This window comes from Chanodichthys erythropterus, chromosome 24 (assembly GCF_024489055.1).
Source record: "Chanodichthys erythropterus isolate Z2021 chromosome 24, ASM2448905v1, whole genome shotgun sequence".
Classification (NCBI taxonomy): Eukaryota; Metazoa; Chordata; class Actinopteri; order Cypriniformes; family Xenocyprididae; genus Chanodichthys; species Chanodichthys erythropterus.
Window position 1 is genome coordinate 22,804,645 of NC_090244.1, and position 23,261 is coordinate 22,827,905.

At 43.9% G+C, this 23,261-nt stretch overlaps 1 protein-coding gene across 1 annotated transcript in view; it reads right to left on the bottom strand.

Annotated features, from left to right (window-relative positions):
- The window catches only part of LOC137014804 (receptor-type tyrosine-protein phosphatase eta-like), a 69,715-nt gene extending 59,444 nt beyond the window's left edge, over positions 1-10,271 (bottom strand). Inside the window, exons 1-3 of the mRNA XM_067379322.1 lie at positions 10,163-10,271; positions 9,630-9,878; positions 9,175-9,435 (exon numbers count right to left, since the gene is read on the bottom strand). Of these exons, the coding sequence (XP_067235423.1) occupies positions 9,175-9,435; positions 9,630-9,864 (496 nt within the window). The 5' untranslated portion in view covers positions 9,865-9,878; positions 10,163-10,271. The remainder of the gene's footprint in view (positions 1-9,174; positions 9,436-9,629; positions 9,879-10,162) is intronic.
- Between the last annotated feature and the right edge of the window lie 12,990 nt (positions 10,272-23,261).

Sequence of the window (23,261 nt, forward strand, 5' to 3'; positions counted from 1 at the left end):
TTAACACCAGCAGTCAGATCTGACCACTAACATTCAGTTTTATCTGGCCTTTTCTTTGCAGAAACAAAATCATAATAATGATCTATGTCTCTGTAATCTAAAACACATTTTCTTCTAATGGCATACAATCTTAACAGATTAAAGCCATTTGCAACAACTGCCTGGATAAGACCATTTAAGAAAAATTAAGATAGCACCATCTATCTTAACATAATTTGTTTAAAGGTTCAAGATAAACTGTTTTTCCTGTGTGTCTGTTTCCTTTTCAGGATTGACAGCTGCCATTTTAAAGGCCAGAATACACAACTTCACACGCAGGAGATGGGGGTGAAACTTCAAGAGGCCATCTCATGACACTAATAGATACATGGCCTCCCAGTGTAAAACTGGAACTAAATTATGCAACACAAATTATGGTAGGATAGACACCAACCATCTTCTACACAAACATACAGAACACACACTACAAACTCACAACATCTCTACCTGGCATTCACATAATGCAAATCTAACATACATAATTTACCTTCATACATATAGGACGAGGGAAATTATTGCCACCATTTCTTTTCCTTTTAATTGTGTCAATTCTGAGGTATAATGGAAACACTGTAATATGCAGGACATGTGCATGGCTTTAGTCACACATCAATTAATAGAATTTCTGATCATTCAAATTCCAAATTCCAAATTTAAATGAGACCTATTCAGTGATGTAACTGGTCTCTTTGGACAAAACGTTTTGGCATTGTTGCAAACTAGGAGGGCCCCCTAGTTTCCAACATATGACTAATGACAAATTGAACTAAACAGTTAGAACTGAAATGCAGGCATTTCTATAAATCAGGTACTCAATTCCCAGACCTCTATTCTTGAGTGTGACTTTGCCTGTACATCAAATGCACAGATAATGGTTGTAAAAGCTTAACAAGAGATTTTAAATTTCTGTTCCTGTAAATTCCATTCTCTAATTGACTTGATTGAAGCCTAAGTTCTGCATCAAGGATGTGCAGTTAAAACAACTATTATAGACAGTTTTATAATGGTAATTATGAAATTGTGTATTTCTATGTTTAAGTATGTGATATATTTAATTATTTATACCACTGGTAATATACTGGTTATTTAGACTCTTTGCTAATTGCCTTTAATGCATCCAGACCAAGTCTAAATTCCACTATAGTGAAGAATCTGGTGATTAAATGAGACCTGCTCACTAAAGATAGTACTCTGAAAGGGAGACCTTCTTTACCACTCGCACTTCTGACATGTTCATCATGTGTTATTTTGTGTTATTATGTTTTTCCAACAACCCTTTTCCTCATCTTATGATAACACGTATCATCATTGTTCAAGTATTGAATGGTCACTCAGAGGTTGTTCAGGTGTCCTGCACGCAATGGAGCATCATCAGATAAATGAATCCTTCACCCATGGAGATTTGACCTGCCCGGCAAACTAGACCTTCTACTTGAAGGTAACCGAGGATTTCTCACAGGATCAATTAAACCTGGGGCGGACACAGGTGTTTCCGCAAAGTGCAATGAGACTTTCCTGACACGTTCTGCTCGTGCTGACCAACACAACAGACTTGGTACAACCAGTCATTCTACAGACAGAAAACCACCACAGCCAAGTGCAGGTGGAAGCAGACCTGACCAAGAGGATCACAGACATCATGTCCAGCTGCTGCAGCATCCAGTCAGCACAGTACACACCTGAAGGGACTGTGTGCCACAGAGATGCATCCTGCTGTACTTTCATCTTAATGTTCAACCTGCCTTAATGATGTTATTTCAGGTGACGACTTGACTCCTGCACCCATCGACTAATGAGCATATGAAAGCATGCACCCAACATGTGGAAGCAGGAAATGTCCAAAAATGGCCCCTCAGGGACTCATTGAATTTGCCCCAAGGGGCCAGGGGCCATCTGTAAGGCTTGATTTTCCTGCTAAACAAAAACTGAGATCAAGCGTCCTGCAATAAAGTAATAAAACTTTAATCTGGAAAGAAGATCTTAAAAGAATAGCAAGGGGCAACACCTTGCCCCCACTCCAAAAGGACAACGCCTCCCCCACCACACACACACACACACACAAACTCTCCTTCCCCCTGCCTCAAGTCACTGAAAGTTATTCAAAACATATAATGTAACTTGTGTATCTATTGTTTTTCCCATTTCATGTTTGGTATCATTTAATTTGTCTCAGTGCGATTGGTAAAACGGTCTCAATTTCATAGTAGTCACTAGAATTATGAAGAAGATGGAAAATTAAGGAAAATTCTGTCCTCTTTTTGGGTGGTGTCTCTTCTCCTCTCCCCCAAAACAGGTGTTGGTGTAATAAACATTTACGATCCTTTTGTTCTGGTTCTGGTATAAAAGGTAAAGAGCAAAGCAGTCAGGGGGGATCATCTGTAGGAGAGGCCCCCCAGAGATGGGTGAATGTCTGAGGACATTCACCCATCCCTGTGTATATGCATTTCTTTGAGTAATCGATGTTATGCATTTATCATTTCTGAATTGGCTTCTAATTGTCTAATTGTAATGTAATTGGCATGATATATTTTTACTTGACAAATAAAATGTTATATTTGGTTGATTCTGTATTATTCTTAATCCATTATTTCTAGTAGATCAAAGCGAAGGTATTACCTCAAATCTGTGTTCAGGATTGTTCATACGAAAGGTTTAATAGATGGAGCATAGGGCACGTCAATTAAGTCCATTTCGATTTCTGACAATCACTGCCTTAAATAAGTTGCAGTTTTCGTAAATATATCAAAACTATGCTTTTTGTTACGAGTAAGCAGAGCGCGACCGACTTAAAGGTAGATATTTACCCTGCATCCAATGTTTAAGGTCAGACTGACGAGTTTGTGTCCGGGAAGAGTGCTCAAATCGGCCGAAGTAACTCTTCTAAAGCGATACCGGGACTGCAGTGAACGAAATAATTTAAGATATAAGGTAATCAGAATAATCGAATATCTAAATTAATACATAACAAATGATTAATTTCTAATTGGAGACACAACCCTTAGAATAAGAATCATTTGAAATTGGAGTCAGATTAAACGAGTGAAATTAAGTGAACTTCACAGAGACGCTGAAAAGGCATACACGCTTAAACCTTCCCCGTCCTGTGGGAAACCGTCATTGGACCTATTAGGCGGGCCTTACAAAGGTGTAGAGAGCGTATGTTAGACCCTGTTAATTGCCCGGTTGGTACAGTTCTGGAGTTCTTTCAAGACAAGTTCTCTTCACGTTTATCTCCTTCGACACTGAAGGTCAATGTGGTGGCCATTGCGGCTTATTATGTTCCTTTGGAGGGTGCTTCTTTGGGAAGACCCCCAGCGGTTACTCGCTTCCTTCGTGGTACGTTAAGGCTGAGACCTTTGGCACATCAGAGAGTTCCAACTTGTGATTTGGCCATAGTTTTGTAGGGCCTGTCCACGGCTCCATTTGAGCCCATCGAAGAGGTTCATGAGAAGTTCCTCACTCTTAAGACTGTTTTCCTCCTCGCCATCTCGTCTCTTAAGAGAATTGGAGACCTCCAAGCCCTTTCGGTCTCTCCCTCTTGCCTGAACTTTATGCCGGTATGGTTAAAGACTTCCTCTTCCCTTGGGAGGGCTACGTTCCCAAGGTCCCCACTAATGTGGTGGGCCCCATTATGCTTACGTCCACAGAGCTGCCCTGTGGTGTAAGACTGATCAGTTATTTGTCTGTTTGGGGGCCCCATGTAAGGGTCACCCTGCATTCAAACAAACACTAAGCAAGTGGATAGTTGTGGCTATCTCGCTGGCTTATGAGTCGGCCGGCCAACCCTCACCTGTCAAGGTCCGAGCCCACTCTACTCAGATTATGGCTGCCTCTCTGGCATTACTCTCTGGAGTGTCCCTCCAGGAAGTTTGTGATGCACCTCACACCTTTGTTAGGTTTTATAACCTAGACTTGGCCTCGGCCCCAGGGTCACGAGTGCTTGTGTCTTAGTGTGTGCATCCGATTTCACACAGACATGCACTTGGTTTTATTGAGGTGTGGGTATTTCGTTCCCAAAGCGCATGACACAGCGCAAGTTCCCTTGAAAGGGAACGTCTCAGGTTACGTATGTAACCATGGTTCCCTGAGAGGGAACGAGACGCTGCGTCACGCTGCCATACTCCCATCATGCCTGTGACCGACTTGCAATGACTCCTCAGAAGCTAACACTGTTTGCTTCAGGTGTGCTTTATAGTTTCCTAGTCATGAAGTCACCCTCCTATGATGTTCCGTTATAAGGTTGTTAGGATGTATTTGAAAATTTTTTCTAAAAAAGAAGGGAACAAATGAGTGGTGGTGGATGTGGGAATAATTCTACTGCTTTTACAATTTTCTACACAAAAAATATTGGTGGGTCAGAAGTCAATGAATTTAAACATACTATGTAGCAAGCAACAGATTAGAGGTGACTCTGAATAGTCAAAGATTCGGTGCTTCGATAGGAGGAGCCTGATTCGACTACCAATCTCACAGTTAAAATATTCGCAATGGTGTTATGAGACAAGAATCATGCCGTTTTGGCTATATGAGGGTGCTCAATGTTTGATTTCACATAGAACTACCGGTTTTCTCACAATAAGTTAATATACAGCCTATTATGACCAAGCTGTAAATAAAAATGTGAAAAGAAAAAAGCTTTTAATAAATATTTTTGAACATGCATGAATAAATCCAACCACTCCTGTGACAGATTTCAGTTTTACTTTCCATGATCCGTGACAGATGAGCATCATGGCAGCAGAAATTTAAATCTTTAATAATATCTGGGATAAGAAAATCTAAATTGTGGAATTTAATGCACTTTGAAATAGTAAAAGATGATCCAAAAAAAGTAAGATGCAAGTTGTGCCAACAGCTCATGTCCTACCACTCAACAACAAATATTGAGGCGCACTTCTGCCAGTCAATGGTAACAAGTCGGTTTTCCTTGCAAACTATTTAAAAAGACTCAAACTGAGACAAGCAGATCGAGTGAAAGACTGGATTCCTAATTTGAGTTTTGGATGCTCTGAACATGTTTACCTAAAAAGACTGCCACTCCAGTTTAGTGTTTATTGATGTCTCTGCAGTTAAAAAGACAAAGTTGACAATTCTGGCTATACTTTCATTATTTTAATAATTTGTTTATTTTTATTTTATTTATTGTTCACTCTGAGCTATGTAATTTAACTATTTTTGGCTTGTGTTTTAAAAATAATATATGTGTTTGAATATAATATAATAATTCAATTCTGTAAATTAATTTTTGATTGTTTTTCAGTGCATCGATGTTGAACTGTAGGCTAGAGTGTGCTCGCACAGGCAATTTAGCCGGTTTATTTTGATTTGCCGACGTGTGAAATGCAAGTCCTGTCTGCAGTGTGGCCTTTCTGCAGTTATTTATTATTTAGGTTTATTGATCCAAAATGTTTTTATTCATTTTCTTTTAAATCTTTGTGGTCTTTTGTACATTGTAGCTGTAAAATATTATGAGGAATCGCTTTACGAATGTTTATCCACATTGCCTTTCATTTTAATTTAAAATAGATAAAAAGGCATTGTCAGTTTCGTCTATCACTTGGCTGGCAGTTTTGGTCACTTTATTAGAAAGTTGTTTCTGTGTGATGTTTGTAAAAGAAAATAAAATTGGTCTTAAGGCCTAGGTACAGGGTTGCCAGGTTTTCACAACAAAACCCACCCAATTTCTCCTCAAAACTAGCCCCAAACTAGCCCAACTACGGGGTCCCATGGTAAAAATTGCATTCCGGGGGGTAAAATTTGCATTTTTGGTGGGGCTCTCCTGGTAAATTTTGCATTCCAGGGACTAAATATCATGTTATTTTGGGTCGATTCAACATGCAGACATGAAAGACGTCTCGGGTTACGTCTGTAACCCTGGTTCCCTGAATAAGGGAACGAGACGCTGCGTAAGCGCTTTGCGTAAGCGCTTTGCGTAAGCGCTTTGGGAACGCCTCTGCGTGTTACATCTTGATGCACTCGTGAAATCGAACCAATAGTGTGACGGGACGTCAGAGCGGGTGACGTCACGGACCAGGAAACTATAAAGCACCCTTGAGAACAAAGAACGCCAGTTTCTGAAATAGGGATGAAGCAGACGCTCACAGGCGTGCTGGGAGTATGGCTAAGGTACGCAGCGTCTCGTTCCCTTATTCAGGGAACCAGGGTTACAGACGTAACCCGAGACGTTCCCTTTCATGGGAACATCGACGCTGCGTAAGCGCTTTGGGAACGCTATCCCAACTAGGCCATAAGACCAAATGCATGTCTGTTATCTTTCAGGACGACAGTACTGAGGACCCTGGAGTGGAGCCCAAGTCAAGGTTATAGAACCTAATAAAGGTATGCTGAGACGACCACCCAGCAGCCTCACATATGTCATTGAGGGGGACCCCCAACATCAAAGCCTTTGAGGCAGCCATACCCCTGGTGGAATGTGCCCGGACAGCCAACGGAGAAGGCTGCCCGGAAGACTCATAGGCAAGCGAGATGGCCTCGACCACCCACTTACTCATTCTCTGCTTGGACGCCGGACCTCCTTTGTTAGGAGATCCGTAACATACAAATAATTGTTCAGATTTTCGCCACAGGGCAGCTCTGTGGACATAAGCGTCTAAAGCCCTCACTGGGCAGAGCAGATTTAGTTTTTCCTGATCCGCATTTGCAAAAGGTGGAGGACAAAAGGCCTGCAGCACAATCGGCCCCGGGACACTTGTAGGGACCTTGGGAATATACCCAGGTCTAGGATGCAGAAAAGCCTTGACCATTCCAGGCGCAAAGTCTAGACATGACGGAGCAACGGAAAGTGCTTGTAAATCTCCAATTCTTTTGAGAGATGTTATGGCCAGAAGAAATATGGTTTTCAAAGTGAGAAACTTCTCAGAAACTTCTTCCAAAGGTTCAAAGGGAGCTGCAGCCAACCCTTCCAACACAATGGCTAGGTCCCAGGACGGAGTTTTTGTGCGTACCACAGGCCTCAGCCTCTGAGTACCACGGAGAAAACGTATGACTAAAGGGTTTCTACCCACAGAAACGCCTTCTATTTTAGCGTGATAAGCAGAAATCGCTGCAATATATACCTTCAATGTAGAAGGGGTTAAACCATCCGAGAATTTTTCTTGGAGAAATTGCAGTACATGACTGATGGAAGACTGGAACGGATCCACCTGTAATCGGCTACACCAAGTAGCAAACAGCTTACACTTATACGCATAAAGTTTTCTCGTGGATGGAGCTCTGGAGTGGAGAATGGTCTCTACAACCTCAGTTGAGAGACCGGATTCTATGAGCTCGGCCCCCTCAGGGGCCAGGCCCACAATTTCCATATCTCCGGGCGGGGGTGAACTATTGAGCCGCCCGCTTGAGACAGAAGGTCCTGCCTGATTGGAATCTCCATAGGGGATCGCATCAAAAGTCGCCTCGCCACTCTCGTCTATCTCCCCCAGCAGGTCGGCTTGATATGCCTGGAGGATGGCCATAGTGTGGAGACATGCGGCCGCCTGACCTGCTGAGGCATAAGCCCTGCCCACCAGTGCTGATGTTGTACGCAGGGGTCTGGTGGGCAAAGTCGGGGATTTTAGGGACGATGCTGTCTCAGGCGAGAGATAGCTCGCGAGCGTCTCCTCGACCTGAGGCATCGCCCCATAACCGTGCTCTTTACCTCCTACTATATTCCTATATAGAGTGGTTTGTGGATTGTAAACACGAAATTGTGCTGGCTTATGCCACGATCTCGACAATTCAGTGTGGAAATCGTGGAAAAAACGGCAATCCCCGGGGCTGACGCTGTGATCGGGCGGGGAGAAAGCGCTCATCCAGTTTACTTTTTGTTTGCGCTTCTGATCTTTCTTCTGGCCATTCTATTTTTAACTTTGCCACCGCCCGAGTCACAACATCTAAAAGCTCCTCATGAGCTGGAGATGAGGATGGCGGGTCCTCATCTCCAGCCCCGACGCTCGCTACATCCATCTCCTCGGAGCTGGAAAAGAGAAGCGCCGGTGCAGGTGCCTCTACCCTGGGGGAAGAAACCGCAGCGCGTGCTTCCGCAGCCAGGGGAGAGACACTGGGTCTGGCGGGTGAAGGCTGATATAGGGCAGGACCCGTCTCTAGCCCCTCCGCCAGATCCATCTGTGAACCCCAGGACTGAAGCCGCCGCTGTGCCTCGGCAGCAGCGGGACCCGAGCCCTGGGGAATACTCGCCGCGGCGTCCTCTTTTTTATCAAAGAACGCGCGGCGTGATCGGAGTACACGGAGCGTTAGCTTTTCACAATGTACACAGACAGCTCCCTCGAGAGCTGCCTGTGCATGCTCCACTCCCAAACAAGCAACGCACATCTCGTGTGTATCCCCGCCCGAGATGAAGCGAGGGCAGGGATGAACACACTTAACAAACTGTTGCTTGCTTGAACTCGCCATTTGTGTCTTAATATATATATATGTATGTATATATGTGCTTTGGTGAACTAAAATACTCTTGTCCTCGGACGAAGTGATATTTTGTTTGCTGTGTAAATATAAAGGGACAGACAACACCAAATAAGACACACGATAACACAGAGCGCTGCTGAAGACTTCAGAAGCTGGCGTTCTTTGTTCTCAAGGGTGCTTTAAAGTTTCCTGGTCCGTGACGTCACCCGCTCTGACGTCCCGTCACACTATTGGTTCGATTTCACGAGTGCTTCAAGACGTAACGAGCAGAGGCGTTCCCAAAGCGCTTACGCAAAGCGCTTACGCAGCGTCGATGTTCCCATGAAAGGGAACAACCTGCGGCAACAGTGTAAAAATAGCCCAAAGTAACTTGGCAAGGCTGCCTAGGTATACTTAATTTTCCGTGTTCTGCTCCGTCTCATGCACAGTTGAGCGCGCAAGCCTATATATTTACTAGTGTAAGCCTACTCCTTTGGCTTTGAGCATAGAAAGATGCATTCGTGTGTGCACACTATCTAGTGGACTGATGTTTTCAGGAGCTCAAGTCACTCGCACATGCGCTGTTGTATGCGAATCAGAAACACTCACCCCCGCATAAACACATGAGTCAACTATCAGTCAACTATAGGCAAGACTTCATAATTCTGATTCGACTATGTAAATCCTTAGTCGGGGACACCCCTACAACAGATGTTTTATAATTTTACATACTTGTATATTGTGAGATGCAGATAGCGTTGCCTTCTGTTGAATTATCTGCTGCCACAGCAGTGATGCAGAATGTGTAATTGAGTCCAGCAGTCAGATCAGTGATGTTATGGGAAGTGTTACTAGTTTCCTTTGTTTTTTCATTTGTTTTATCAGTCCATTTAACTTTAAAGAAAGATCTATTTCCAGTCGGTTCATTCCATGACAGAAACACAGATGATGTTGTGACTTCAGACTCTATGAGATTCCCAATCACATTTGGCTCTGTGTTGCAGGAGAAAAAAGAATTCCAATAAGGAATACAAATAGCATTTGTAATTAGAATAGAGTTAAGAAAGGCTGTGACCCTAAGGAGTTAATGTACAGTTTTCTGCTTAAAGCAAGTAAATATTTAGTGGTTTTTGTAGCTGAAGTTTGAGAAGTTTCATTAAGGTTAAACATCCAAACAGAGGTCTTACTGGTGTACAGTGAAATCTGAATGGATCTCCCTTCGGTCACATGATCAGCAGCAACTGCAAACACTTTGAATGTGTACTGTGCTCCAGAAATTAGATCATTTATTTGGATAGAAGTGTTCTCAGTAGTCATATTCTTATCTTCATATTCTACACGGTAACGGGAGCTTTGACCGTTTGGTTTAGTCCAGTTTAGTAAAACAGAGGATGTTGTAATATCATCAGCTGTGAGGTTCATTATGACATCAGGTTCTGTGAATGAAAAATTAGGAACATTTGGCGATTACAATTTGCATTGAAACTTTTTCAGGCTTTATAGATAGAAAAGGCATCAGTAATGATAAGAAGGTTAGGATGTATCTGGTTTATGAAAAATTTCCTTTTACTAAAGAGAATGGAGCAAATGAGTGGTGGTGGACATGGGAATAATTCTAGTGCTTTTACAATTTTCTAGACCAAAAATATTGGTGGGTCAGAAGTCAATGAGTTTAAACATACCATGTAGCAAGCAACAGATATTTTATAATTTTAAATACTTGTATATTGTGAGATGCAGATAGTGCCGCCTTCTGTTGAATTATCTGCTGCTACAGCAGTGATGCAGAATGTGTAATTGACTCCAGCAGTCAGATCAGTGATGTTATGGGAAGTGTTACTAGTTTCCTTTGTTTTGTTACTCCATTTAAGTTTAAAGAAAGATCTATTTCCAATCGGTTCATTCCATGACAGAAACACAGAAAATGTTGTGACTTCGGACACTATGAGATTCCCAGTCACATTTGGCTCTGTGTTGCGTGGGGAAAAAAGAATTACAATTAGGAATTCAAATAGCATTTGTAATCAGAGTAGAGTTAAGAGAGTCTGGGATCCTAAGGAATTACTGTAACGTTTTCTGCTTAAATGAATGGGAGGGGGTTGCGAGCGGCGAGGCCTGGCACACTGGCAGACGCGCCCTCTTGTGACCTGGAGTTTGAGGAAACTGCTCTCTTTGTGACAAAGTGGGTACTGCTGGACTCCGGAGAGCCAGCGGCGGTAGATGGACAGACGCCACAAAATCCCCCCGGCCCTCCTCCGGGGGTGGGAGAGCAGATGGAATACTCTCCCGAAGAGCAGGAACCTTCCCCTCCAGGTCGCCCGTCTCAGGGCCGAGTTTTCCTTGACCGCTTACCACCTGGCTTGGCAGAGACGGGCTGGGCACCACGTCCGCGACCGGCACCCTGCTGTTTGGCTGGTGTTGGCTGCTGCTTTGCCGACTTAGCAGGGGCGGAGGAAGACGCAGGCGGGCGCCCTCGGCGACGAGCAGGCTGAGGCTGAGCCACGGGCGGCTGGGTGGAGGCAGCAGCGTACCGCCGTGGCATGACGTGTCTGATAGCCTCAGCCTGCTTCTGTGCAGCGGAGAACTGTTGGGCAAAGCTCTCCACTGCGTCGCCGAAAAGGCCGACCGGAGACACGGGGGAATCCAGGAACCGATGTTTGTCGGTCTCCCTCATGTCTGCCAAGGTCAGCCAGAGGTGGTGTTGCTGGACTACCAGAGTAGACAGGCCAACAGAACGCGCTGTCACCTTCGTTGCCCGGAGGGCAAGGTCAGTGGCAGCGCGCATCTCCCCAAGCAGCTGTTGGTCAGGACCTTCCTGGGGCATCTCCGACAGCGCTTTTGCCTGGTGAACCTGCAAAAGGGCCATCTTCCGCAGGGCGGAGGCAGCCTGCCCACAGGCACTGTAAGCCTTCTCAGTCAGACCGGCTGAGAATTTACAGGCCTGGGACGGGAGACGCGGCTCACCGTGCCAGCCAGTGGTCGTTGGACACAACTGCATCGCAACAGACCGCTCGACTGGCGGGATCCTCGCGTATCCCCTGGCTTCCCCGCCGTCCAGGAAGGTGAAGGCGGACAAGGGACCAGGCCTTGTACGAGCCCTATACGGAGCTTGCCAAGACCTGGTCACCTCATCGTGTACTTCCGGGAAGAAAGGCATTGGGGCGGGACACTGGGTTTGACCAGTGACTCAGGTCACCCTTCCCATACACCGCCGAACCGTCATTCCGGCCCGGGCCGGAAAAAAACGGTCGAACGGGGCATAGGAGAGGGGACCCCCGCTTCCTGAGACTTCAGGAAGGAGAGTCTCGACCTCAGCACCGCGATAGTCATGTTCCCGCAATGGGAACATGAACCATCCACAAAAGCTGCTTCAGCGTGCTGAATGCCCAAACACGAGATGCAACGATTGTGCCCATCAGCAGGGACCAGGGAACGACCGCACCCAGTAACGCACAGACGAAATGACATACTGTCAGGGTTCGTCTGTAAAGCTCTTTTAGAAGGGGAAACAGTCAACTCGCTCGTGCTGAAGCACACAGGGAGTGACGCGATGTGCCAGGTACACCACTCCCTGGACACACCGAGGAACTGGCCCAAATTGCAACACACACACTTTCACTCTTGGCGTGTTGCTGTGAAAACAGCAGTTGAGAGCTTATAGCTCGGCTCCTCGGAAGCTCGCGACCTCGCTGAAGCGCCGTAACTACCAGCACACACACGGCTGCTGAGAATCCTCTTCTGAGGCAGTTTACTTTTCACGAAGAAAGGAGTCTTCTGAACACAGGACACCACTGTATGGCTCCGAAGCGAAAGACAGAGTGCGATTGCATCTGCTTCCTATTTATATACACTTGTCGGAGTCGGTGCGCATTATGCAAATATCGCACACCAATTCCATTGGCTTGTTTTAGTTTACACAAAGCTGATAGGGCTCTCTAAGCGATATCCCAATTCGTCGGTCACTACTGACGTACGTCGAACGTGACCGACTGAAAGGGAACTATAAAGCACACCTGAACCAAACAGTGTTAGCTTCTGTGTCTTCAGTAAGCGCTCTCTGTGAAATCGGCTGTCTTATTTACTGTTGTTGTTTGTTTCTCGCGTTATTCAAGCACTATATTTAAGACAAGTGAAAGTATGGAGAGTAAGCAGCAATTCAGACCATGTGTTACTCCCTGCCCTTGTTACATCATGGGTGGGGATACACACGAGCTCTGCGCTGTTTGTTTGGGAGCGGAGCATGCCCAGGCAGCCCTCAAGGGGGCCGGTGCTGCAGCAATCCAGTTCTGAGGAATTCGGCACCTCACACACAACCGCATGAGGAGCTAGTGGATGTTGTGACTAGAGCTGTTGAACATAAGATTGTACATAAGCTGGCCAGCAGCAAAACAGAAAGCCGGTCAGTCAAGTCTATTAGACGATCGCTTCCTACCAACACGGTAACAACCTCCACGCCTAGGCTTGCATTTCTTTCCCGACCTCCGCATTGAGGTGTCGAGGTCGTGGAATAGACCCGCCTCCTATCGGGTCTTCAGCCCTCAAATATCTTATTATAGCAACATCCTAGGGCTGAAAAGGCATGGTTATGTGGGGATGCCTCGGGTGGAAGAGACACTTGCCAGATATCTCTCCCCTTAGTCTACATCCTCCCTTAAAGCCCCAAAGTTACCCACAAAGCCATTAAGTACATCATCTGCTTTAGTGGATAAAGCGTACTCGGCAGCACGTCAGGCAGTGTCTTGTTTACATACAATGTCAATTCTTCAAGTGTATCAAGCCGACCTGCTTAAGGACCTTGATGAGGGTGGGGAAGTTAGTCACAAGGCTTTCGCTGAGCTTCGTAAAGCTACTGATCTGTCTCTCTGGGCTACCAAGGAGACCGGCAAGTCTATTTGGCAGTCTATGGCAGTACCGGTAGCTATGGAGAGGCACCTCTGGCTCAACCTCGCAAACATGAAAGAACAAGATAGATCTTTCCTTTTAGATGTCCCGCTCATGCCACCTGGCCTCTTCGGCGACTCAGTCAACACAGTCGTCGAGAGGTTTCAGGAAGCTTCTCACACAGGGTGCAACAGAAAGTGAGCATTGCTTCCCGTGCTCCCCCACAGAGAGACTGGGGAGCGGGGTAGCGCTTACAACCAAAGCCTTCCAAGGGTAAGATGGATCTGAGGACTGCCATTATCCAGCGGAAGGCTTCAGGAAAGAAGTCCTGATGCCAGTGGTGTCGGTTTTCTGAGGGCAGTCCCCTCCAGGGCGAGTCAGTTTGCACCTCATTACATGGTGCCCGTCTCCCTTCGGTGCCCTCAGGGGGCTGTTCTGCCAACCCTGCCACCTTGTGTTCTGAAAAGAAGCTATAGAACAGGTTCTCTCTCCCTGCAGGGAGTCAGGGTTTTACATCCGGTACTTCATAGTTCCGAAAAAAGATGGAGGGTTGCGTCCTATTCTAGATCTGTGCCTACTAAATCGCTCTGTCAAGAAACTCAAGTTCAGAATGCTAACTCTGAAACAAATCATGTCACAAATCAGGTCCAAGGACTGGTTTGTCACGATAGATCTGAAAAACGCATAATTTCATATATCCATCCTTCCTCAACACAGGAAGTTCATGAGGTTCACTTTCAGAGTCAAAGCATACCAATATCGGGTTCCTCCCTTCGGCCTAGCTTTATCACCCCGCACCTTAACGAAATGTGTTGATACTTTGTTGCGACTCCAGGACATCCGCGTGTTGAATTACAACACGGGGGCTCTCTCCTTCACCCCCGCCCAGAGTTGTGGTAACTGTGGGTGTGGGCTCTGAGGGGGCACAGCTTATAGCTTCAGCTACATCTGTACGCCTTTCCCACGATTACTCTGCTTCCAGGAGTTTTGGAGAGAGTGCACTGGGACGGGGTCCAGTTGCTGCTAATAGCCCCGGGCCGATTTTGGTTTTCACCCCCGCCCAAAGTTGTGGAAACTGTGGGCGTGGCCTCTGAGAGGGCACAGCTCATAGATTCAGGTCTCCCTACCAAGGTAGTGGAGACCATAGTCCAGTCCAGATCTCCCTCCACGAGGAGGCTTTACTCCCTGAAGTGGAACGTCTTCTCTTCTTGGTGTAGAGAGCGTATGTTAGACCCTGTTAATTGCCCGGTTGGTACAGTTCTGGAGTTCTTTCAAGGCAAGTTCTCTTCAGGTTTATCTCCTTCGACACTGAAGGTCTATGTGGCGGCCATTGCGGCTTACTATGTTCCTTTGAAGGGTGCTTCTTTGGGAAGACCCCCATGGGTTACTTGCTTCCTTCGTGGTACGTTAACGCTGAGACCTGCGGCACGTCAGAGAGTTCCAACTTGGAACGATCTGGCCATAGTTTTGTAGGGCCTGGCCACGACTCCATTTGAGCCCATCGAAGAGGTTCATGAGAAGTTCCTCACTCGTGAGACTGTTTTCCTCCTCGCCATCTCGTCTCTTAAGAGAATTGGAGACCTCCAAGCCCTTTCGGTCTCTCCCTCTTGCCTGAACTTCATGCCGGTATGGTTAAAGACTTCCTCTTCCCTTGGGAGGGCTACGTTCCCAAGGTCCCCACTAATGTGGTGGGCCCCATTATGCTTACGTCCACAGAGCTGCCCTGTGGTGTAAGACTGATGAGTTATTTGTCTGTTTCGGGGCCCCACGTAAGGGTCACCCTGCATTCAAACAAACACTAAGCAAGTGGATAGTCTGTGGATCTCGCTGGCTTATGAGTCGGCCGGCCAACCATCACCTGTCAAGGTCCGAGCCCACTCTACTCAGATTATGGCTGCCTCTCTGGCATTACTCTCTGGAGTGTCCCTCCAGGAAGTTTGTGATGCACCTCACACCTTTGTTAGGTTTTATAACCTAGACTTGGCCTCGGCCCCAGGGTCACGAGTTCTTGTGTCTTAGTGTGTGCATCCGATTTCACACAGACATGCACTTGGTTTTATGGAGGTGTGGGTATTTCGTTCCCAAAGCGCTTGACACAGCGCAAGTTCCCTTGAAAGGGAACGTCTCAGGTTACGTATGTAACCATGGTTCCCTGAGAGGGAACGAGACTCTGCGTCACGCTGCCATACTCCCATCATGCCTGTGACTGACTTGCAATGACTCCTCAGAAGCTAATGCTGTTTGCTTCAGGTGTGCTTTATAGTTTCCTAGTCATGAAGTCACCCTCCTATGACGTTCCGTTACACCATTGGACTGATTTCACGTGCTTCACAACGCAATCACGCAGGGGCTTTCCCAAAGCGCTTGCTGCAGCGTCTCGTTCCCTCTCAGGGAACCATGGTTACATATGTAACCTGAGACACTTTCTTTGCACACTATTTGAAAAGACTCAAATAGAAACAGGCAGATAGAGTGAAAGACTGGATTTTTTTTTTCTGGCAGTTATTTATTTAGGTTTATTGATCCAAAATGTTTTTAATCATTTTCTTCTATATCTTTTTTTGTGGTGTTTTGTACATTGTGGCTGTAAAATGTTATGAGGAATCATTTTACGAATGTTTATCCACATTGCATTTCATTTCACTATAAAATAGATAAAAAGGCATTGTCAGTTTCGTCTATCACTTGACAGGCAGTTTTGGTCGCTTTATTGGAAAGTTATTTTTGTGTGATGTGTGTGAAATAAAACAGAAGTGGTCTCAAGGCCTAGGTATACTTAATTTTCCGTGTTTTGTTTGTCTTGTGCACAGCTGAGCGTGAAAGCCTTTATATATATATACAAGTATAGGCCTACTTCTTTGCCTTTGAGCGTGGAAAGACGCATTTGCATGTGCACACTATATAGTGGACTGTTGTTTTCAAGCGCTCAAGTCACTTGCACATGCGCTGTTGTATGCGGACCATACCCCCCTCCCCCCACACACATATGATTAAAAATCAGTCGACTATAGGCAAGACATAGTCTGATTTGACTATGTAAATCCTTAGTCGGGGACACCCCTACAACAGATGTTTTATAATTTTACATACTTGTATATTGTGAGATGCAAATAGCGTTGCCTTCTGTTGAATTATCTGCTGCTACAGCAGTGATGCAGAATGTGTAATTGACTCCAGCAGTCAGATCAGTGATGTTATGGGAAGTGTTACTAGTTTCCTTTGTTTTGTCACTCCATTTAACTTTAAAGAAAGATCTATTTCCAATTGGATCATTCCATGACAGAAACACAGATAATGTTGTGACTTCAGACACCATGACATTCCCAATCACATCTGGCTCTGTGTTGTGGGAGAAAAAAGAATTCCAATTAGGAATTCAAATAGCATTTGTAATTACACTAGAGTTAAGAAATTCTGGGATTACTGTAACTTTTCTGCTTAAAGCAAATAAATATTTAATGGTTTTTGTAGCTGGACGTTGAGAAGTTTCATTAAGATTAAATATCCAAACAGAGGTCTTACTGGTGTACAGTGAAATCTGAATGGATCTCCCTTCGGTCACATGATCAGCAGAAATTGCAAACACTTTGAATGTGTACTGTGCTCCAGAAATTAGATCATTTATTTGGATAGAAGTGTTCTCAGTAGTCACATTCTTATCTTCATATTCTACACGGTAAGAGGAGCTTTGACCGTCTGGTTTAGTCCAGTTTAGTAAAACAGAGGATGTTGTAATATCATCAGCTGTGAGGTTCTTTATAACATCAGGCTCTGTGAGTGAAAAATGAGGAACATTTGGTTATTAAAATTTGCATTGAAAACTTTTCAGGCTATATAGATAGAAAAGGCATTAGCAATGATAAAAATGTTAGTAACCAAACACAAATGAGTGGTGGTGGACATGGGAATAATTCTAGTGCTTTTACAGTTTGCTAGACAAAAAATATTGGTGGGTCAGAAGTCAATGAGTTTAAACATACTATGTAGCAAGCAACAGATTAGAGGTGACCCTGAATAGTTGAAGATTCAGTGCTTCGATAGGAAGAGCTTGATTCGACTACCAATCTCAGTCGAATTTTCACAGAGGTGTTATGAGATAAGGATCATGCCATTTTGGGGTTGCTCAATGTCTGATTTCACATAGAACTACTGGTTTTCTCACAATAAGTTAATATACAGCCCATTATGACCAAGCTGTAAATAAAAATGTGAAAGAAAAAAAGCTTTTAATAAATATTTTTGAACATGCATGAATAAATCCAACCACTCCTGAGACAGATTTCAGTTTTACTTTCCAAGATCCGTGACAGATGAGCATCATGGCGGCAGAAATTTAAATCTTTAATAATGTCTGGGATAAGAAAATCTAAAGTGTGGAATTGAATGCACTTTGAAATAGTAAAAGATGATCCAAAAAAGTAAGATGCAAGTTGTGCCAACAGCTCATGTCCTACCACTCAACAACAAATATTGAGGCGCACTTCTGCCAGTCAATGGTAACAAGTCGGTTTTCCTTGCAAACTATTTAAAAAGACTCAAACTGAGACAAGCAGATCGAGTGAAAGACTGGATTCCTAATTTGAGTTTTGGATGCTCTGAACATGTTTACCTAAAAAGACTGCCACTCCAGTTTAGTGTTTATTGATGTCTCTGCAGTTAAAAAGACAAAGTTGACAATTCTGGCTATACTTTCATTATTTTAATAATTTGTTTATTTTTATTTTATTTATTGTTCACTCTGAGCTATCTTATCTATTTTTGGCTTGTGTTTTAAAAATAATATATGTGTTTGAATATAATATAATAATTCAATTCTGTAAATTAATTTTTGATTGTTTTTCAGTGCATCGATGTTGAACTGTAGGCTAGAGTGTGCTCGCACAGGCAATTTAGCCGGTTTATTTTGATTTGCCGACATGTGAAATGCAAGTCCTGTCTGCAGTGTGGCCTTTCTGCAGTTATTTATTAATTAGGTTTATTGATCCAAAATGTTTTTATTCATTTTCTTTGAAATCTTTGTGGTCTTTTGTACATTGTAGCTGTAAAATATTATGAGGAATCGCTTTACGAATGTTTATCCACATTGCCTTTCATTTTAATTTAAAATAGATAAAAAGGCATTGTCAGTTTCGTCTATCACTTGGCTGGCAGTTTTGGTCACTTTATTAGAAAGTTGTTTCTGTGTGATGTTTGTAAAAGAAAATAAAATTGGTCTTAAGGCCTAGGTACAGGGTTGCCAGGTTTTCACAACAAAACCCACCCAATTTCTCCTCAAAACTAGCCCCAAACTAGCCCAACTACGGGGTCCCATGGTAAAAGTTGCATTCCGGGGAGGTAAAATTTGCATTTTTGGTGGGGCTGTCCTGGTAAAATTTGCATTTCAGGGACTAAATATCATGTTATTTTGGGTCGATTCAACATGCAGACATGAAAAACAACCTGCAGCAACAGTGTAAAAATAGCCCAAAGTAACTTGGCAACGCTGCCTAGGTATACTTAATCTTCCGTGTTCTGCTCCGTCTCATGCACAGTTGAGCGCGCAAGCCTATATATTTACTAGTGTAAGCCTACTCCTTTGGCTTTGAGCATAGAAAGATGCGTTCGTGTGTGCACACTATCTAGTGGACTGATGTTTTCAGGAGCTCAAGTCACTCGCACATGCGCTGTTGTATGCGAACCAGAAACACTCACCCCCGCATAAACATATGAGTCAACTATCAGTCAACTATAGGCAAGACTTCATAATTCTGATTCGACTATGTAAATCCTTAGTCGGGGACACCCCTACAACAGATGTTTTATAATTTTACATACTTGTATATTGTGAGATGCAGATAGCGTTGCCTTCTGTTGAATTATCTGCTGCCACAGCAGTGATGCAGAATGTGTAATTGAGTCCAGCAGTCAGATCAGTGATGTTATGGGAAGTGTTACTAGTTTCCTTTGTTTTTTCATTTGTTTTATCAGTCCATTTAACTTTAAAGAAAGATCTATTTCCAATCGGTTCATTCCATGACAGAAACACAGATGATGTTGTGACTTCAGACTCTATGAGATTCCCAATCACATTTGGCTCTGTGTTGCAGGAGAAAAAAAGAATTCCAATAAGGAATACAAATAGCATTTGTAATTAGTCTAGAGTTAAGAAAGTCTGTGACCCTAAGGAGTTAATGTACAGTTTTCTGCTTAAAGCAAGTAAATATTCAGTGGTTTTTGTAGCTGAAGTTTGAGAAGTTTCCTTAAGGTTAAACATCCAAACAGAGGTCTTACTGGTGTACAGTGAAATCTGAATGGATCTCCCTTCGGTCACATGATCAGCAGCAACTGCAAACACTTTTAATGTGTACTGTGCTCCAGAAATTAGATCATTTATTTGGATAGAAGTGTTCTCAGTAGTCACATTCTTATCTTCATATTCTACACGGTAACGGGAGCTTTGACCGTTTGGTTTAGTCCAGTTTAGTAAAACAGAGGATGTTGTAATATCATCAGCTGTGAGGTTCATTATGACATCAGGTTCTGTGAATGAAACATTAGGAACATTTGGCGATTACAATTTACATTGAAACTTTTTCAGGCTTTATAGATAGAAAAGGCATCAGTAATGATAAGAATGTTAGGATGTATCTGGTTTATGAAAAATTTCCTTTTACTAAATAGAATGGAGCAAATGAGTGGTGGTGGATGTGGGAATAATTCTAGCGCTTTTACAATTTTCTAAACCAAAAATATTGGTGGGTCAGAAGTCAATGAGTTTAAACATACCATGTAGCAAGCAACAGATATTTTATAATTTTAAATACTTGTATATTGTGAGATGCAGATAGCGCCACCTTCTGTTGAATTATCTGCTGCTACAGCAGTGATGCAGAATGTGTAATTGACTCCAGCAGTCAGATCAGTGATGTTATGGGAAGTGTTACTAGTTTCCTTTGTTTTGTTACACCATTTAAGTTTAAAGAAAGATCTATTTCCAATCGGTTCATTCCATGACAGAAACACAGAAAATGTTGTGACTTCGGACACTATGAGATTCCCAATCACATTTGGCTCTGTGTTGCGTGGGGAAAAAAGAATTCCAATTAGGAATTCAAATAGCATTTGTAATTAGAGTAGAGTTAAGAGAGTCTGGGATCCTAAGGAATTACTGTAACGTTTTCTGCTTAAAGCAAGTATAAATTTAATGGTTTTTGTAGCTGAAGGTTGAGAAGTTTCATTAAGATTAAACATTCGAACAGAAGTTTTACTGGTGTACAGTGAAATCTGATTGGATCTCCCCTTGGTCACATGATCAGCTGAAACTGCAAACACTTTGAATGTGTACTGTGCTCCAGAAATGAGATCATTTAATTGGATAGAAGTGTTCTCAGTAGTCACATTCTTATTTTCATATTCTACATGATAACGGGAGCTTTGACCATTTTGGATGTTGTAATATCATCAGCTGTGAGGTTCATTATGACATCAGGCTCTGTGAGTGAAAAATTAGGAACATTTGGTGATTAAAATTTGCATTGAAAACTTTTTCAGTCTATATAGACAGAAAAGGCGACAGCAATGATAAGGTTGTTAGGATGTATTTGATTTATGAATTTTTTTTCTAAAAAAGAAGGGAACAAATGAGTGGTGGTGGATGTGGGAATAATTCTAGTGCTTTTACAATTTTCTACACAAAAAATATTGGTGGGTCAGAAGTCAATGAATTTAAACATACTATGTAGCAAGCAACAGATTAGAGGTGACTCTGAATAGTCAAAGATTCGGTGTGCTTCGATAGGAGGAGCCTGATTCGACTACCAATCTCACAGTTAAAATATTCGCAGTGGTGTTATGAGACAAGAATCATGCCGTTTTGGCTATATGAGGGTGCTCAATGTTTGATTTCACATAGAACTACCGGTTTTCTCACAATAAGTTAATATACAGCCTATTATGATAATACTGTAAATAAAAATGTTAAAAGAAAGAAGCTTTTCATAAATATTTTTAAGTCGTGAATAAATCCAACCACCCCTGTGACAGATTTAAGTTTCACTTTCCATGATCCGTGAAAGAGGAGCATACTGGCAGCAGGAATTTAAATCTTTAATAATGTATGGGATAAGAAAATCTGAAGTGTGGAATTGGATGCACTTTTAAGTTGTAAAAGATGATCCAAAAAAAGTAAGAAGCAAGTTGTGTCAACAGCTCATGTCCTACCACTCAACGACAACAAATACTGCAGCGCACGTCTGCCGGTCAATGTTAACAAATTGGTTCCCTTTCAAGGGAACTTGCGCTGCGTTAAGCGCTTTGGGAATGCCCCATGCGTGATTGCATCGTGAAGCATGTGTGAAATCAGTCCAATGGCGTGATGGAACGTCATAAAAGGGTGACATCATGACCAGAAAACTATAAAGCACACCTGAACCAAACAGTGTTAGCTTCTGTGTCTTCAGTAAGCACTCTCTGTGAAATCGGCTGTCTTATTTACTGTTGTTGTTTGTCTCTCGCATTATTCAAGCACTATATTTAAGTGAAAGTATGGAGAGTAAGCAGCAATTCAGACCATGTGTTACTCCCTGCCCTTGTTACATCATGGGTGGGGATACACACAAGCTCTGCGCTGTTTGTTTGGGAGCGGAGCATGCCCAGGCAGCCCTCAAGGGGGCCGGTGCTGCAGCAATCCAGTTCTGAGGAATTCGGTACCTCACACACAACCGCATGAGGAGCTAGTGGATGTTGTGACTAGAGCTGTTGAACATAAGATTGTACATAAGCTGGCCAGCAGCAAAACAGAAAGCCGGTCAGTCAAGTCTATTAGACGATCGCTTCCTACCAACACGGTAACAACCTCCACGCCTAGGCTTGCATTTCTTTTCCGACCTCCACATTGAGGTGTCGAGGTCGTGGAATAGACCCGCATCCTATCGGGTCTTCAGCCCTCAAATATCTTATTATAGCAATATCCTAGGGCTGAAAAGGCATGGTTATGTGGGGATGCCTCGGGTGGAAGAGACACTTGCAAGATATCTCTCCCCTGAGTCTACATCCTCCCTCAAAGTCCCAAAGTTACCCACAAAGCCATTAAGTAGATCATCTGCTTTAGTGGATAAAGCGTACTCGGCAGCAGGTCAGGCAGTGTCTTGTTTACATACAATGTCAATTCTTCAAGCGTATCAAGCCGACCTGCTTAAGGACCTTGATGAGGGTGGGGAAGTTGAGCTTCGTAAAGCTACTGATCTGTCTCTCCGGGCTACCAAGGAGACCGGCAAGTCTATTGGGCAGTCTATGGCAGTACCGGTAGCTATGGAGAGGCACCTCTGGCTCAACCTCGCAAACATGAAAGAACAAGATAGATCTTTCCTTTTAGTTGTCCCGCTCATGCCACCTGGCCTCTTCGGCGACTCAGTCAACACAGTCGTCGAGAGGTTTCAGGAAGCTCCTCACACAGGGTGCAACAGAAAGTGAGCATTGCTTCCCGTGCTCCCCCACAGAGAGACTGGGGAGCGGGGTAGCGCTTACAACCAAAGCCTTCCAAGGGTAAGATGGATCTGAGGACTGCCATTATCCAGCGGAAGGCTTCAGGAAAGAAGTCCTGATGCAAGTGGTGTCGGGTTTCTGAGGGCAGTCCCCTCCAGGGCAAGTCAGTTTGCACCTCATTACATGGTGCCCGTCTCCCTTCGGTGCCCTCAGGGGGCTGTTCTGCCAACCCTGCCACCTTGTGTTCTTCAGGGCGCAGCGGTTCTCAGCGAATGCATATCTCAGTGTCCACCCGGCAATGTAGTGGCGCTAGGATGTTCGATCCCTCCAAAGAGGTATAAAAAAGAGGCCAGTTAAATTGCTCCCTGCCGGTTCGCCATTTCAGGGCACTTGGCTGGTCACACATCAAACACCAGAGGTCAGTCTTGAGAGACTGATTCCCTTAGTAGAATTCTGGCAGCATGGAAACTTCTGTC